This window comes from Triplophysa rosa, unplaced genomic scaffold, assembly GCF_024868665.1.
Source record: "Triplophysa rosa unplaced genomic scaffold, Trosa_1v2 scaffold324_ERROPOS109529, whole genome shotgun sequence".
Taxonomy (NCBI): Eukaryota; Metazoa; Chordata; class Actinopteri; order Cypriniformes; family Nemacheilidae; genus Triplophysa; species Triplophysa rosa.
Window position 1 is genome coordinate 58,057 of NW_026634335.1, and position 14,829 is coordinate 72,885.

A 14,829-nucleotide genomic window follows, 5' to 3' on the forward strand; every position below is an offset into this window, starting at 1 on the left:
GTAACCCACAGATGATTACACCACACTATAACACGTGCCTTTTTCGTCTTTTATTGTTCTATTTCCCTTTTTAGAGCACTATCAATGGTGTAGCAGCGCCTACGTTTACATTAGTTTAGCGGGGAAAATCCCAGAGTTGCCAGATTTGCGTTAAAAAAATCTGCCAAATGGCCATTCAAAGCTTACTGGAAAACCGCAAGCTTATAAAAACTGAAATACTTTGCAACAGTAAAAGGTCCTGGCAGATCGCAAGCCAGATAAATTGCGCACACAGGAAACCCCGCTGCATAAAAACCATATTCTACTTTTGGACCTTTTATAAATGTAGTGGAGTAAAAAGTATGATATTTGTCTTTCAAATGTAGTGAAGTTAAAGTACAAGTACTCAGAAAAATAATACTCAAGTAAAGTACAGATACTCAAAAAGTGTACTTAAGTACAGTACTCAGGTAAATTTACTTCGTTACTGTCCACCTCTGATTGTATCTGACTCTGAACCTGAACATGCTAGAGTTAATGTGACTGATACATCTACTGGTGACAATGAAAGAACTGATGTGACTGGCATTGGGGTGAAAAATAATGTTGAGGCACAGGAGCAGGCTGCAGAGAGTGGAAAAAGCACAATCGAATCTGATAATACTAGGAACAATGTGGATGAAGCTGGTGGTAGTGTTGAACCTTTCAGTGCTGAAAGTGAAGAGAGAAAGAATGATTTTAGGCCTGATGAAGTTGCTGCTGTGGCAGAATCAATACTGGAGAAAATGGACACTGAACAAGTGAGTGATGAGGCAATCTTTAAAACTCCTATAACTAAAAGAAAGAGGCTTGTACCAAGTGTCAAAAAAGGGGAAGTTGAGCAGGTTGCAGAAATGCAACATGACGATACTGATTGCAGCACATTGGATGACTCAGATAGTGATGCAGTTGAAATCAAAAGCAGGAGAAATGGACGTAGTGCTTACACCTTTGATAAAATAAGGTATTTTTTGCAGAAGACAAAAAACATTAAAAAAAGTTAGGATTACGGATTATTTTCCTGATCACAGGATGTTTCTTGAGTCAACTACAGTACTTTTGAGAGGTGAAGGCAAAAAGCAGTTTACAGTACAATAAGTCTATAGACTTAGGAAATTTGTTTCAAAACTGAAACGAACTTAAAATGGACGATGGCTTTGAAACAACATGATCTTTCGTTCCTCTTTTGTTTGGTGCTGTTTATTTCTGTTGTTCCTTACATCATTCTTCCCATGAGTAAGGTAAATGTGGGTACTCTTAATTTAAATGGAGCCCGGAGTATTGATAAAACAGCTTTAGTGTTTGAGAATAAGAATTTACAAGTAACTTTTGTTCAAGAAACGCATAGCGATAACTTAAATGAGATTGATTGGAGGAAGGAATGGGAGGGTGAGGTGTTATTTACACATATGAGTTCCACAAGGGGAGGGGCAGCCATTCTCTTTGCAAAGAACTTTTTGCCCATCTCTTGCGAAATTAAACGGGTGATTCCTTGGAGACTTATTGTTGTACGGGCACAATTTGAAAAGTTTATAATTGTCTTTTTTAATGTTTATGCTCCAACCAATGGTGCTGAAAGAGTTTGTTTCTTTAAAAATGTTAACACAGCTATACAGAACTGTAGCTCAGAAGAATATTTGCTTTTGGGTGGGGATTTCAATCCGACAGCACCGAAGATGATGTTATGGATAGGAATCATATGGAACCTCATGCTGCATCTAGTCATGTTATACGAGAACTGTCAGAAACCCATAGTCTTTGTGATATTTGGAGAGAATTCAATGGTAATACAAGACAGTATACCTGGGCCCACACTAGAGGAAATTATATTTCCTTGGCAAGACTTGATAGGTTTTATTGTTTTAAGCATCATTTTAATTATTGTTAAGACATGTGATATTGCCCCTGTTGGTTTTACTGATCATTGCCTAGTCACATGTCAATTTTTTATAGCAAATTTAAAAGTTAGGAGTGCATGCTGGCATCTTAACACTTCTTTATTGAATGATGTTAATTTTAAGGATGTTTTTAGGTTTTTTTTGGAACAACTTTAAGTTGAGAAAACAATGTTTTGAAAATTTGAGGCAATGGTGGGATTGTGGAAAGATTGAAATCTCGTCTTGTTGACTTGTTAGGCATCAGGGCACAAGGTGCTCTGGTACGGTCACGATTTCAGAACTTAACACAAATGGATGCTCCATCCAAGTTCTTTTTTAGCCTGGAAAAAGAAAAATGGTCAGCGTCGTTGCATTCACTCCTTGCGCTCTGAAAATGGGCAGGAGCTAACAGCACCATCTGATATTAGGCAAAGAGTTCTATGCTGGGCTGTATAACACTCAATACATGGATAATGAAGAGTTATGTGCCAGTTTCTTTGAAGACATTGGTAATATCTCTGAGGAGTCCAAGGCTGAGCTGAAAAGACCGTTGTCTGGACAGGAGCTTCATGCTGCTCTTCAGAATATGGAGAGTGGCAGGGCACCTGGTATCGATTGGCTTCCAGTCGAATTTTATAAGGTTTTTTGGACAGATGTGGGTGAAGACATGCTAGACTGTTCTGAATGAGAGCTTAGCTGAAGATGTATTGCCTTTGAGTTGCAGACGAGCTGTAATCACCCTACTGCCAAAGAAAGGAGATTTACAGGAAATCAAGAACTGGCATCCTTGTAAGTTTATTATGCTCAGATCTCAAAATGTTCTCAAAGACTCTGGCCAATAGGTTGAAGAGCGTGATGGAGCAGATCATTTGTGTTGACCAGACTTACTGTGTGCCTGGCAGGTCAATAATGGATAATGTCTCCTTAGTTCGAGATGTTTTTGAGGTTTCTGATTTTTTAGGTGTTGATCTGGGCCTCATTTCTATTGACCAAGAAAAAGCCTTCGATAAAGTCGAACATAACTACCTTTGGAAGACTCTTAAGGCTTTTGGTTTTGGTTCAAAATTCGTCTCTATGATTAAGGTGTTATACCAGGACATTGAAAGTGTTTTAAAGTTTAATGGTGGTTTAAGTACCCCTTTTAATGTATATAGAGGGATAAGACAAGGCTGTGCATTATCAGGCATGTTATACTCTTTGGCAATAGAACCCATGTTAAGCAAACTAAGATCTAAAATTAAAGGATCATCGTGTTGTCATGATGTTCATTACAAAGTGTCTGCGTATGCTGATGATGTCATTATTATGGTCAATGGGCAACAGGATATTAATAATTTAGAATCTGTTGTCAAAGAATTTGAAATCATATCAGCTGCCAAGGTAAATTGGGAAAAAAGTGATGCTGTGGCTGTCGGAAAATGGGAACAGGGTCTTCCTACTGTACCTGGAGGAATGACTTGGAAAAAGAGTGAAATTAAGTATCTAGGAGTTTACCTTGGAGACGAGACTTTACAAAAGAAAAACTGGGAAGGCCTTGTGGAAAGAGTGGAGGGCAGACTAGCCAAATGGAAGTGGATTCATTCACAGCTATCTTTCAGAGTAAGAGTGCTTATAGCTAATAATCTGGTCGCATCTACACTTTGGCATAAGCTGGCGTGACCCACCTGTTGGTTTACTGTCGCGGTTAAACAATTCTTGTGAATATTTTTGGGACAAATTCCATTGGGTTCCTAAGAGTGTACGTTACCTGCCGAAAGAGGAAGGAGGTCAAGGCTTGGTGCATCTTGCAAGTAGGATGGCAACCTTTCGACTACAGTTTGTGCAAAAGTTTTTAACAGGCTCTACAGATTTAGTGTGGCGAAATATGACCAAAGTGATTCTTCAAAAAGTGGATGGACTTGGACTAGACAGTGCTCTTTTTCTTATGGATCCAAAAAAAACTGTGTCTGAATGGACTACCTTCTTTTTATAGAGGACTTTTTAAAATCTGGGGTTATTTCACTCTGGATAGACCGGAGACAACAGACTCTCTCTTCTGGCTGCTGGAGGAACCGCTCATTAAAGGGTCTCGTCTATATATTACTAATGATGTGTCGGGACTCATGCGAATGCTGTCTATCAGTAAATCTTTTAAGCTGAAGAATGTAGTCAGCGTGGCTGGATCTGAGCTTAACAACTTAAAAGCAGTGGCTAACTTGCTGGGACAGAGATCAATTCGCCATACTCAGACAATACTGGATTTATGGAAATAAAAGCTTGACCAAGAGGAATTTGCTCTGCTTTTGGAGTATGGGTCAGGTATCTTATTTCCTGACGAAAGAGACCCTTTTCCAGTACATGGGATTACTCCAGATTTGAAAGATGTCTCTGGAAAGCTGTTGAACATCGATGAAATACAAAAATTGGACTTAAAGACAATTGAGGGTAAAGTAATGTACAAGTGTTTTGTTAAAACTTTAAATAAAGCTGCTTTGAATGGGAGGGTTGACACAGTATGGAGGGATAAGCTTGGGTTGGGAGAAGATGTTAACCCAGTTTGGAGGGTGCTTTACAAACCACCTTTGAATAAGCGTTCAGGTGATTTACAGTGGAGGCTATTACACGGTGCTGCAGCCGTTAATGTATTTGTGTCTGTTATAAATTCCAATGTTACGGATAAGTGTGTCTTCTGTGGCTTAAGGGAAACTATTTTTCACTGTTTTACAGAGTGTTCCAGACTCGCTCCGCTTTTCACTTTGTTGAGTCAAGTGCTTTTAAATTGTGTTGTTCATTTTACATTGAATGCGTTTGTTTTGGGTGCAGGATACAATGAAAAAAAACAGTATACAATGGCAGCTAACCAATTTTCTGATTGGGGAAGCCAAACTTGCCATTTATATGACAAGGAAAAACAAAATAGAAAATAGGAATGGTCAAGATATCAGGCCTCTTTTCAAAGCATATGTAAAATCAAGAATTGTTGTTGAGTTTAAGTACTATAAAGCAATGAAGGACTTGGAAACTTTTGAGTTTCAGTCGTGTTGTAATAATGTTGTTTGTGCCGTGGTGGAAGGAGAATTAATTTTTACTTTGTTGTGGTGTTGAGTATATATATTTTTTTATTTACTTTTTTTGCTTTGTTTTGTGTTGTTTGTCTTTGATGTAATAATATTGTTAATAAAAGTTGTGGTCAAAAATCTCTCTATCTCTCTCTCTCTCTCTCTCTCTCATGTATTGTCTTTGTTTAGCGATCGTTATGTCGCACCATGTAGAGTAGAGTTTAATAAACCATATATTCACTTATGATAGGTGTTCTGTGCTCAACGCTCACATACTCTTTCACTTAAACTGTGTTTTCGATCTATGCTACACATGCTCTAAATCCTGTTTGATAAAGTCGTGTTACTTATGGGCCTTGAGATAAAGTGTATAATATCATTGATGCATTTGCTGGACGAATACATACAAGTATTATTATCACTGCTACACTGTATACTGCTAATCAGAAACTGTAAAATATGTATATTTAATGATGTTATAATACGTATTTTCCTTTGAGCTAAACTAATTCCCTGACTGAAATCGATGTTTTAAATGACTCATTTCGTGGGTTTGATCTTGATAGATCTGGTGGAGGATCATATTAGGTAAGCTAAGTTCATCACTATTTTATCAACAGCTAAAACGGCTACATTGACTTATTCACAATGTTAAACCTACTGTCTTCTCATGCTTGACATGGTCAACTTGTCAAAAAACGAGTTGAACGAATTACATAGTATTCCTGTGCTAGATATACTCCCCCAGCATTCGTATAGGTTTCGTAAAGTGAAATCGAACATGAAAACCTGTTTCGTAACAACTTTTCTTAGTCCCATATTAGGCAAGTCTCCTGGAAAAGCACGCCTGGCAAGGCGAAAGAAATAGCCCGCCTACGCGTCAACCGATGAGCGAGGAAGACCCGCCTACCATCAAGATTGGCTGCACTGTGGGCCTGCAGCTGCAGCTTGTTACTATTGCGATAGAGAGAGAAGTCGAGATGTGTTTGTTTGTTCACGGCATTTCAGTGATGGCTGTTATAAACGGTGGATATAACGCTGGATTTGGAGATCGTTTGAAACTGATAGATGGAGCGGTCATAATTGCACATCAACCAGTCCTGCGGCTCAGTGGTAGAGCATTACGTTACCATAGCAAAAGGTTGTGGGTTAATTCCCAGGGAACACACACACTAAAAAATGTATAGCTTGAATGCACTGCAAGTTGTTTTGAATAACAGCGTTTGCCAAATGCATAAAAATGCTAAATGTAGTGCATCATTCTATAGACCATATGCCCTGGAGGGCCAAATTCCTGCAGAGTTTAGCTCCAACCCTGATCAAACAGACCTGAGCAAGCTTTCCAAGGTCTATCATGAGCTAGGACCGGATGTGTGCTCGGATGTGTGCTCAAGTAGAAAATGAACAAAACAGTTCAAAAATCATAATTCCATAACTATTGACAGGCCTGAAAATCTCTATTCTGAAATTTCATGATATTGTAGAACTACATTTACACTACCATCAGAGTCTCTGTACTCCTCAAAGAGTGTCTGGAGTTCCTGCTCCTGTTCTTCAGTCCAGAGCACGATACGTGTTCCTTTCCTGTGGGAACAGATGTCAATACACGGACACAGCTTGACAATAGGGCTGTGCAAAAATATCGATACATTAACTATTAATCGCGATTAATCGCATCCAGAATAAAAGTTTGTGTTTACACAACATATGTCTACGTACTGTGCATATTAATTTTGTATTTATAAATACAAACACATACACAAGTTTACATATTTAGGAAATATTTACATGTATTTATTTATATTTACCAATAATTGAAATTATATATAAATTAATGCTGTCAATCGATTAAAAAAATTAATCGGATTAATCACACATTTTTTCTGTGATTAATCACGATTAATCGCACACAACAATTATATTTTAAAATATACTTTTACATTTTAATAATTTCACATTTAATCTTCAAATTGATGTAGAAACAACATATTTCTTTAACAGCATCATTTTATGAAAGCTAACATTTTGATATTAGTATTGTAACTGATGTCTCTATTAAATGGATTATTTTAACATTAATTATAGCCATTCAACAGTATAATTGAGAGCTCATGTAGGAAATTGAAGGACACTTTACAGTCTTTAATGCTAAATTATAAATTAAATGCAGAAGAATTCTCATTAAAGCTATAAAATCACATTGATTTCTTCTTTTATTTTGTTCTTTGATTAACATTAGTGACAGGAGTCACAGCAGCACGTTTAAGAGCGCGGCCCCTTTAAGAGCTGTCTCAGTACGCAGATCTGACCGTCACCGCACTCCCATTTTCACAACTCTTTGCATTCATTTAAGATTTTATTTTACACTTTGAAGTCTGTGCTTAAGAAAATGTTCGACAAAACGGGCTTTCTGACAATCTTGTGTGGATTATCCATTCAAGCACGAAAGAGAATTTAACACGGATGCGCTGTCTGACAGAGATTCACCGACGCAGCCGTTACTGTACACACCAGACTGGACCTCGCATTGCGTTTTGCCGCGTCCCACAGTTTAGAAGCTGTCTATCTTCATTGAACGCCTCAAAGCAACTGTTTCAAATCGCGCTTAAGTGGTTTAAAAGCCTGTACACGAATAAGAGCGTGATTACATAATGTAACGCTAGACAAAGGATGTCAAAACAAACGGATGCTGCGTTAATTGCGATAAATATTTTCTCACGCGTTAATTTGAAAAAATTAATCGCATGCGTTAACGCGTTAACGTTGACAGCCCTAATATAAATGTTTATTAATATTTAGATTTTTCTTAAATATATGCATGGATGTGTATGTGTTAATAAATACAAAATTATTATGCACAGTAAACAGATAAATATTAAGTAAACACAAACTTTTATTCTGGATGCGATTAATCGCGATTAATCTTTTGACAGCCCTAATAAGAACGCTTCGAGCTCTCAGAGCTGATGTGTGGGTGTGCTTTGGTTTTCAAAATAAGTAATGGAGTAATGAGTTATATAAAATAATGCTGTTTGTAGGCTTTGCAAGTCAAGTCACTTGGCTACTGCAGTGCATTAGACAAAAAGTTTTAAGAAAAGTAAAAATGACATTTATTGTGCTTACACTTTTTACATTTTCTATTTAAAGTATTGCAATTTCCCGCAAAAGTATCGTATCGAAATACATAGCAATATATTGTATCGTGACCCATCTATCGTGATATGTATCGTATTGGGAGGCACTTGCCAATACACAGCCCTACTTGACAAATGCTGCAACTTCAAGGCACTAATGATATCAAATGACAGATTTAACATTAGAATTGCCTCTAATTACCTCTCCTTCTTCAAATCCTTGACACTGTCAACCAAGCCTAACACCACCATCTGAGAAACCACCTCTCGCCGCGTACGGGTGCTGCTCAGCAACGGTATCAGTGTCTCAACGATATCTGGCACTGACAAACAGAAATTTGGAGATTACAAAAACTTCCAACCAAGCAAATGAGAAATGCCATGCGTGTATTCTCACCTCCGGAGTCATTGTGCTTCTCATACAGATCCCCAAGTTCTTGATCTTCCTCAGTTGTCCACTTGACTTTTTTCTTGCACCCCTCACTAATCAAACATGGACGTATGAAAAAAATTACTCACCAGATCTTTCTTGTGTTGTGAATGTGTTTTGTTAAGGAGTCTTACCCATCTTTACTATAGTCCTCTGTCATCTCTCTCACAACACCCACATTCTTCCAAAAAAGCATTTCCACAAACGCTTTGCTGTTTTTCGCAGCAAACGTGAAAAAGCGCTTGAGAACAAACTTTGCAAAAGTAACCAGCTCCTGCCAGGAACAAAATAACAAAAATATTTAACCAGATATCAAACGGAATTCAGTGACATCTATCACATCTATTGGTGCTTCAGTGTAAAGTGTGTTGTGTCACCTGATAGACCTCCGCTGCTGGGTCTTCAAGAATCTTATTAAAGACACAGAAGACAGACAGCTGATAGAATAAAGCCTCCATGTTCAGATCCACAGCCAGTCTGTGAAGCATTCGGATGATGCAGTGGTTGGTAGGAGCAGAATTCTGTGAGTACGAGCGCAGCAGGATGAAGTATGGACGCACAACATTTGGGTTGGCAAACCTGTGTATGGGAGTTCAGACAAAATGTGAATGGTCCTTCTATCATGTAGTCAAGTACTGTATAAGCTGTGTGAATTTAGGATGAATTTTTTGACATTTCGTCATCTTGGAACTATAAGGTTCTATCTGCATTCTGAGCAGTTTTGAGATACAGAGCTTTCAAGTTTTTCTCATTCCATTTAACTTCAGTTATACCTTGTTTTCTAAGTCCCAGGATGTACACAACGTTAAGAAAAAACATCACAATGTAAATGACCACTTACACACTTGCAAAGTTTCAGGAGTGACAACCATATTTAAATGCCGGAGTGAATTCACCAAACGATCGTTCCACGTGTGAACGGAGCGGGAATTAATAACTATAGCAAAGCGCTGACCACAGAGTTATTATAGTTTTGATTTTGGTTTTATTTAGTTTGATCAATATTTTAAATTTCTGTGTAAATTTTAAAGTTATAGCAACTTTTGGTATATGCTTTTGTAGTTTTATAATTTATTGGCTTATTTTTTATTTTGCTATATAAGATTTATTTTTGTTTATTATTATAATTTTAGTGCTTTGAACTGATTTCAGTTTATTTTTGAGGCAACATTTAAATTTTTCCTTTAGTTAAGTTTTAACAATAATTTTTAGGTCAATATTTGATTTGATTTCAATGAACAGAAACATTTTTGATTTGATTTCAATGAACAGAAACATTTTCATAGTTTTAATTTAAGTAAACTAAAATAACCTTGGTAGACCTTGGCATTCTGTTTTCCGGTAAAGATTAGTTAGGTTGCACATTTTGAGCTAAAATACCGCCAAGAGAGATGCCGTGTTTTGTTTGTCGTCGCAGGGCTGCTTCACAGAGCGCTCTCGCAGTGTTGCCATGTTCTCATATTTATAAATGTTTTGTGTTTGTGGTTTGGTCATCATTCATAAAGCTTTAGATACTTTATGGAGTTAATAAAGCTGACAGCAGGGTGTAGCGGTTTTTTGGTCGTATTAAATAGAAATTATGTTGGTTTTTTAGGTTTATTTTGGGCTTATCCGTTTGCTGATTTTCAACCACAATTTCAGGTAACACTGTCCCTTTACTGCAGGGCTAGCGGTTTTAGCAGCTAGCCCCATTCAAAACACGTGAAAGAGTAAACACTGCAAATCTAGTTACTGAATTTTTCTGAAAAATAAAGGTAATGACCTGGTTTAATTTCATCCTAAGGTGAAGTAAATTATGTAAAAACAGTTGAATCTTTGTATAGAACATATAATTACACCAAGTAAATGATTTAAACCATTTAGATTTTAGTAGACTAAATATAATGTATATTTATTCGACTAAAATGTTTTTCATATTTCGTCGACTAAAACTAGACTAAAACTAAAATGATGGGGTTGACTAAAATGCGACTAAAACTAAATTGCATTTTCGTCAAAAGACTATGACTAAAACTAAATCAAAATTTAAAATTAACACTGGTGTAATGTAGCCGTGTTTGAAAGTAAGCACTCTGCCAAGTTGTAAATCCAAAGGTGAATGAATAACAAAGTTACATATTGTCCCCGCCTACGTTTTGGCTAGGACTGCCCACCAAAACTTCACTCTTCTCCCCCAAACACTATAGCTCGTGAGCCTCGTTCGCGGTAGACCAATCACAGCAGACTAGACCATCTGACCAATCACATCAGACTAGGCTAGAAGAAAGGAGGGGATTAGATTTATGAATTGTAATGAACAATCTCCCATTAATTTCCCAATCTCGCTAATTTTTCGATTGATCGATTAATTTTGATTTAATTTATTACAGTTTATTTAAATGCTCACCATAGTTAAAATGTAGGCAGGTTATGAAAGTTATTAAAAGCTTTACAAAGCGATCTGACTTCTGAAATACGCGAGAATTCGTTTTTTTATATGTAGCGCAAATCCCTGCGGGTGAGAGAGAAAGCGCCGGACTGGAGTGGATCACGAAACTAGACTGAAAGAAGGTCAAAAGAATATTTGATTTGTTCATTTGTTATGGGTGGATTAATTCACGTTTTGTCATCATAACGCCCAACTTGCAGAGTGGAGAGTTAACCACACCTACTTATTTACATTCCACGGAATACACAGAATAGAAAAATCTGACATTTTATTCTGCGGTGACAGCATATACCGTCATACCGCCCAGCCCTAGTACACACTGCGTTTAATTTTGGTAAATGCGGTTGTCACTCTTGTAAATTAGTTAACTGTGTGTGAACAGAACAGGATTAAGCACTAAAAGGGAAGTGACAACCAAATTTATCTGCAGTGTGTACTTGGCCCAAAGGTCACAGAAAAAGAATATGTGAATAACTCAATTTTGACAAAAATGTCAGATAGAACCTCATAATAAATCAGCATTTAAGTGCTTAAAATACACTACGATACAATGACATGCAATGGTTTGGGCAAAATAAATAATGCTGAATATCAAACACTTTATCAACATTTTGAATTGGTTGTCTTCCATATGACGTCTCAAAGCTTAACAATCCACGGCTAGGTTCTGCTGAATCTTTCAAAGGCAATGTATGGTTTGAAAACAAGCCCACTTTCACATCAATGTAAAAATAAAACTTTGAAATCAATGAGCCAAAGTACATTTAGAAAGTACAATTTAATAATTATTCATTCTATTATCTCCTGTCTTTTTGTTCATCATTGTATGACAATTTACCTTAGTATTTTGTTAACACAGTTAAATAATTAAGATCACTTTCACTTCTATTGTCTTTAACCTTTTAATGAAGTCTAAGAAGCTGAACTCTGACTCGGACACTGTGACAGACTCTAGTTCATCCTCCTCCTCCAAATCAATCCCATCATCCTCCAGAGCAGAATCAACAGGACCTGATGGTACAAACAACAAAGTCCAGCAGACTCCAAATGATATTGAGTAAGACATAGCATAAGTATGACCACTGCAGAACAGTGCACTATTATTGATTATGGACATTTGTTAATTATCAGGACAGTAGTATACAGTAGTGTAGAGCTGTTGATCATGGCCTTCTTACGTGGGAGATTAGTAAATAGTATCCGTTTCAAAAGAGCTAGTTCCTCCTCAGGTCCCACTTCCACAGATCCAAAGGTGTCTCCTTCAGGCCACACCGACCTGATTGACAGAACAACAGATGTGACCGATGCAGGGGCGTACAACAAAGTCAAGACATGTACTAACATTTTCCTTTGAATTGCACAAACAGTAATATTGAGTATCTGGAATTAGTGAGACACACATTTATACTATATAAATATATAGAGCCTTGATTTATTTTACTTTGAACCACATAACAGAACACAAAATTGTTTACAGTTTGGTATAAGAATAAACCTTTGTTTTGGAATCAAATATTTGATATGGCAAATTTTACATTTACATTTATTCATTTGGCAGACGCTTTTATCCAAAGCGACTTACAACTAGGAGAGCATATAAACATTTTGTCAACACGCTAAACAGTACTGTTAGTTTACAAGGCCATGCTACTAGGAGGATTAAAGCTGGAGTAAGCAAAGGAGAGAATGAACAACAAGGTTGTTTTTTGGGGATAATTTTGATACTTTAAAAATAAAATTTGAGCTATCATTAATAATTGACTATAACTAAATAGCATGTTGTACAACAATTGCCATCAGAACACAAATCAAGTAAATATTGTAAATAGTATTAAATAGTAAAGAGCCATAAAGACTTCAGTGTTTGCTTTCTAGAGTCTAGACTATGGTGAACTCTCATTCCACTTTTGTAGTACACTACATTTGTAGTTCCAAAATGTAATTGATTGAAAATTTAAGAATACAATTTTAAGACATATTTAATAGGGCTGTGCAAAAATATCGATACATGTAACTATCGGCAATTTTTTTTTTCAATAGTGTATCGATAGTGATACCTCTACTATCGATATTTTCTTTTAAATCATGTCATACATACGGCCAAAAATAAGTGGAAGAGAGCATGGCGAAAAATAAGAATGCTTGGAGCTCTCAGAGCTGATGTGTGGGTGTGCTTTGGTTTTCAAATTAAGTAATGGAGTAATGAGTTATATAAAATAATGCTGTTTGTAGGCTTCGCAAGTCATGACACAAGTCACTTGGCTACTGCAGTGCATTAGACAAAAAGTTTATTAAGAAAAGTAACAATGACATTTATTGTGCTTTCACGGATGTGACACCGGCGCATTTACAGCACGGATGAAGCAGAGGTTTTATACTGCCCATGTTCAGTGTTTTAACTGTAATGCACCACAACAGCCAAGTGACTTGCGTGAGCCACCTTATTCCCCTGTGCTACCCACTTGAGGGGCACAATCCACAGTTTGAGAACCCAAACCTCTGATCTAAAGGTCCATGCATAGCACATCATGGCCACTCTTTAGAGGTAAGGGATGTTTTTACACTTATCCTTACAGAACACCCCCGGTGGTGCACAGCATGTTGTATTTCTAGCTCTACTTTTTACATTTTCTATTTAAAGTATTGCAACATATCGCAAATATGTATCGTATCGAAATACATAGCAATATATTGTATCGTGACCCATCTATCGTGATATGTATCGTATCGGGAGGCACTAATATTTAAGTGAATCAAATATATTTTCTCCCTAAAAAACATAAGATGGATGTTCTGATCTGACTAACTAAATACTGACTTAAATTCGGCAATTACAACAACTGTATTAGTCCTATTAATGTAATTTCAAGCAAAACACAAATCTACATGTTATTCTATTTAGAAACAGGCAAATGGAAACAGATTGACATTCATTGCAAGATGGTATTTTAACTGATCCTATAAGCAACCTGTCTATCTCCAGGGAAATCAGAGTTCAAGGCACTGGTTTCAAATCATCTTTTTTTGTCTGTCATTTGTCTATAAAACATTATAGAATAAAGAATGCTGTTCCTGTATTGTAGATTTGTTAATCTCTCAATTTTCTAAATTAAAGTTCCCATACATCTATTGTTAGCTATCATTTCATGTACAGTATTAAAAATTTACACCCGCCACAGGGTGGAAAGAGTACTGAAAAATTGTACTCAAGTAAAAGTACCGTTAATTCCCAAAAATGTAGTATGAGTAGAATAAAAGTAAATGTCTTGAAGTCTTGAAGAATGATGCACTCATTCATCCGAAAATATGAAGTGTGGAACTCTGGATACTTCACGCACTTAACGTTCGCAGTTTCGCTACGTAAGGGCGGTGGGGCTATCAGACACTGCTTGAGCAAAGTTCTCCTGCGGTGTAATTACGCTTTAATCTGATGGTGACTGAAATCATGCTGGACAAAACAGATGGAAATTACATTAAATAAACAATGTACAAATACATTTTATTGACACTCATTGTGTTGTGCGATTGACGTCATGTGCCCTCGTCTGGAAACAGCATATACTTGCGGTTAGTATAATAGTATTCCATTTGGGACAATACTACTCTTCTTAAATTCATACACTAAATAGTGCATAGTTTAAGTGCATAGTGTATAGTATGTCATTTGGGACTAAACTAAAGTATGAGCTAAAAGTGGCTCTTTTAAAAGTACTCAATAGTAGTGAAGTAGTGAGTATTGCACTGTGAATGTTAATCTGTGCAATTTAAAAATGTACAGTAGCTTACATCAGTTTCACTTATTTATTCAACACATGACAGCTTGACATTAAAACATGTGAATAAGCATTAATGTATCTACATTTTTACTAGACTTTTAAATATATCTAAAATTACACAGGAAAGA

At 36.6% G+C, this 14,829-nt stretch overlaps 1 protein-coding gene across 1 annotated transcript in view; it reads right to left on the reverse strand.

Moving 5' to 3' along the window:
• Window positions 1-14,829, reverse strand: part of LOC130550439 (protein timeless homolog) — an 82,422-nt gene that overhangs the window by 51,833 nt on the left and 15,760 nt on the right. The window contains exons 4-10 of the mRNA XM_057327916.1: window positions 12,104-12,201; window positions 11,825-11,936; window positions 8,875-9,076; window positions 8,632-8,771; window positions 8,465-8,550; window positions 8,270-8,390; window positions 6,435-6,517 (exon numbers count right to left, since the gene is read on the reverse strand). Of these exons, the coding sequence (XP_057183899.1) occupies window positions 6,435-6,517; window positions 8,270-8,390; window positions 8,465-8,550; window positions 8,632-8,771; window positions 8,875-9,076; window positions 11,825-11,936; window positions 12,104-12,201 (842 nt within the window). The remainder of the gene's footprint in view (window positions 1-6,434; window positions 6,518-8,269; window positions 8,391-8,464; window positions 8,551-8,631; window positions 8,772-8,874; window positions 9,077-11,824; window positions 11,937-12,103; window positions 12,202-14,829) is intronic.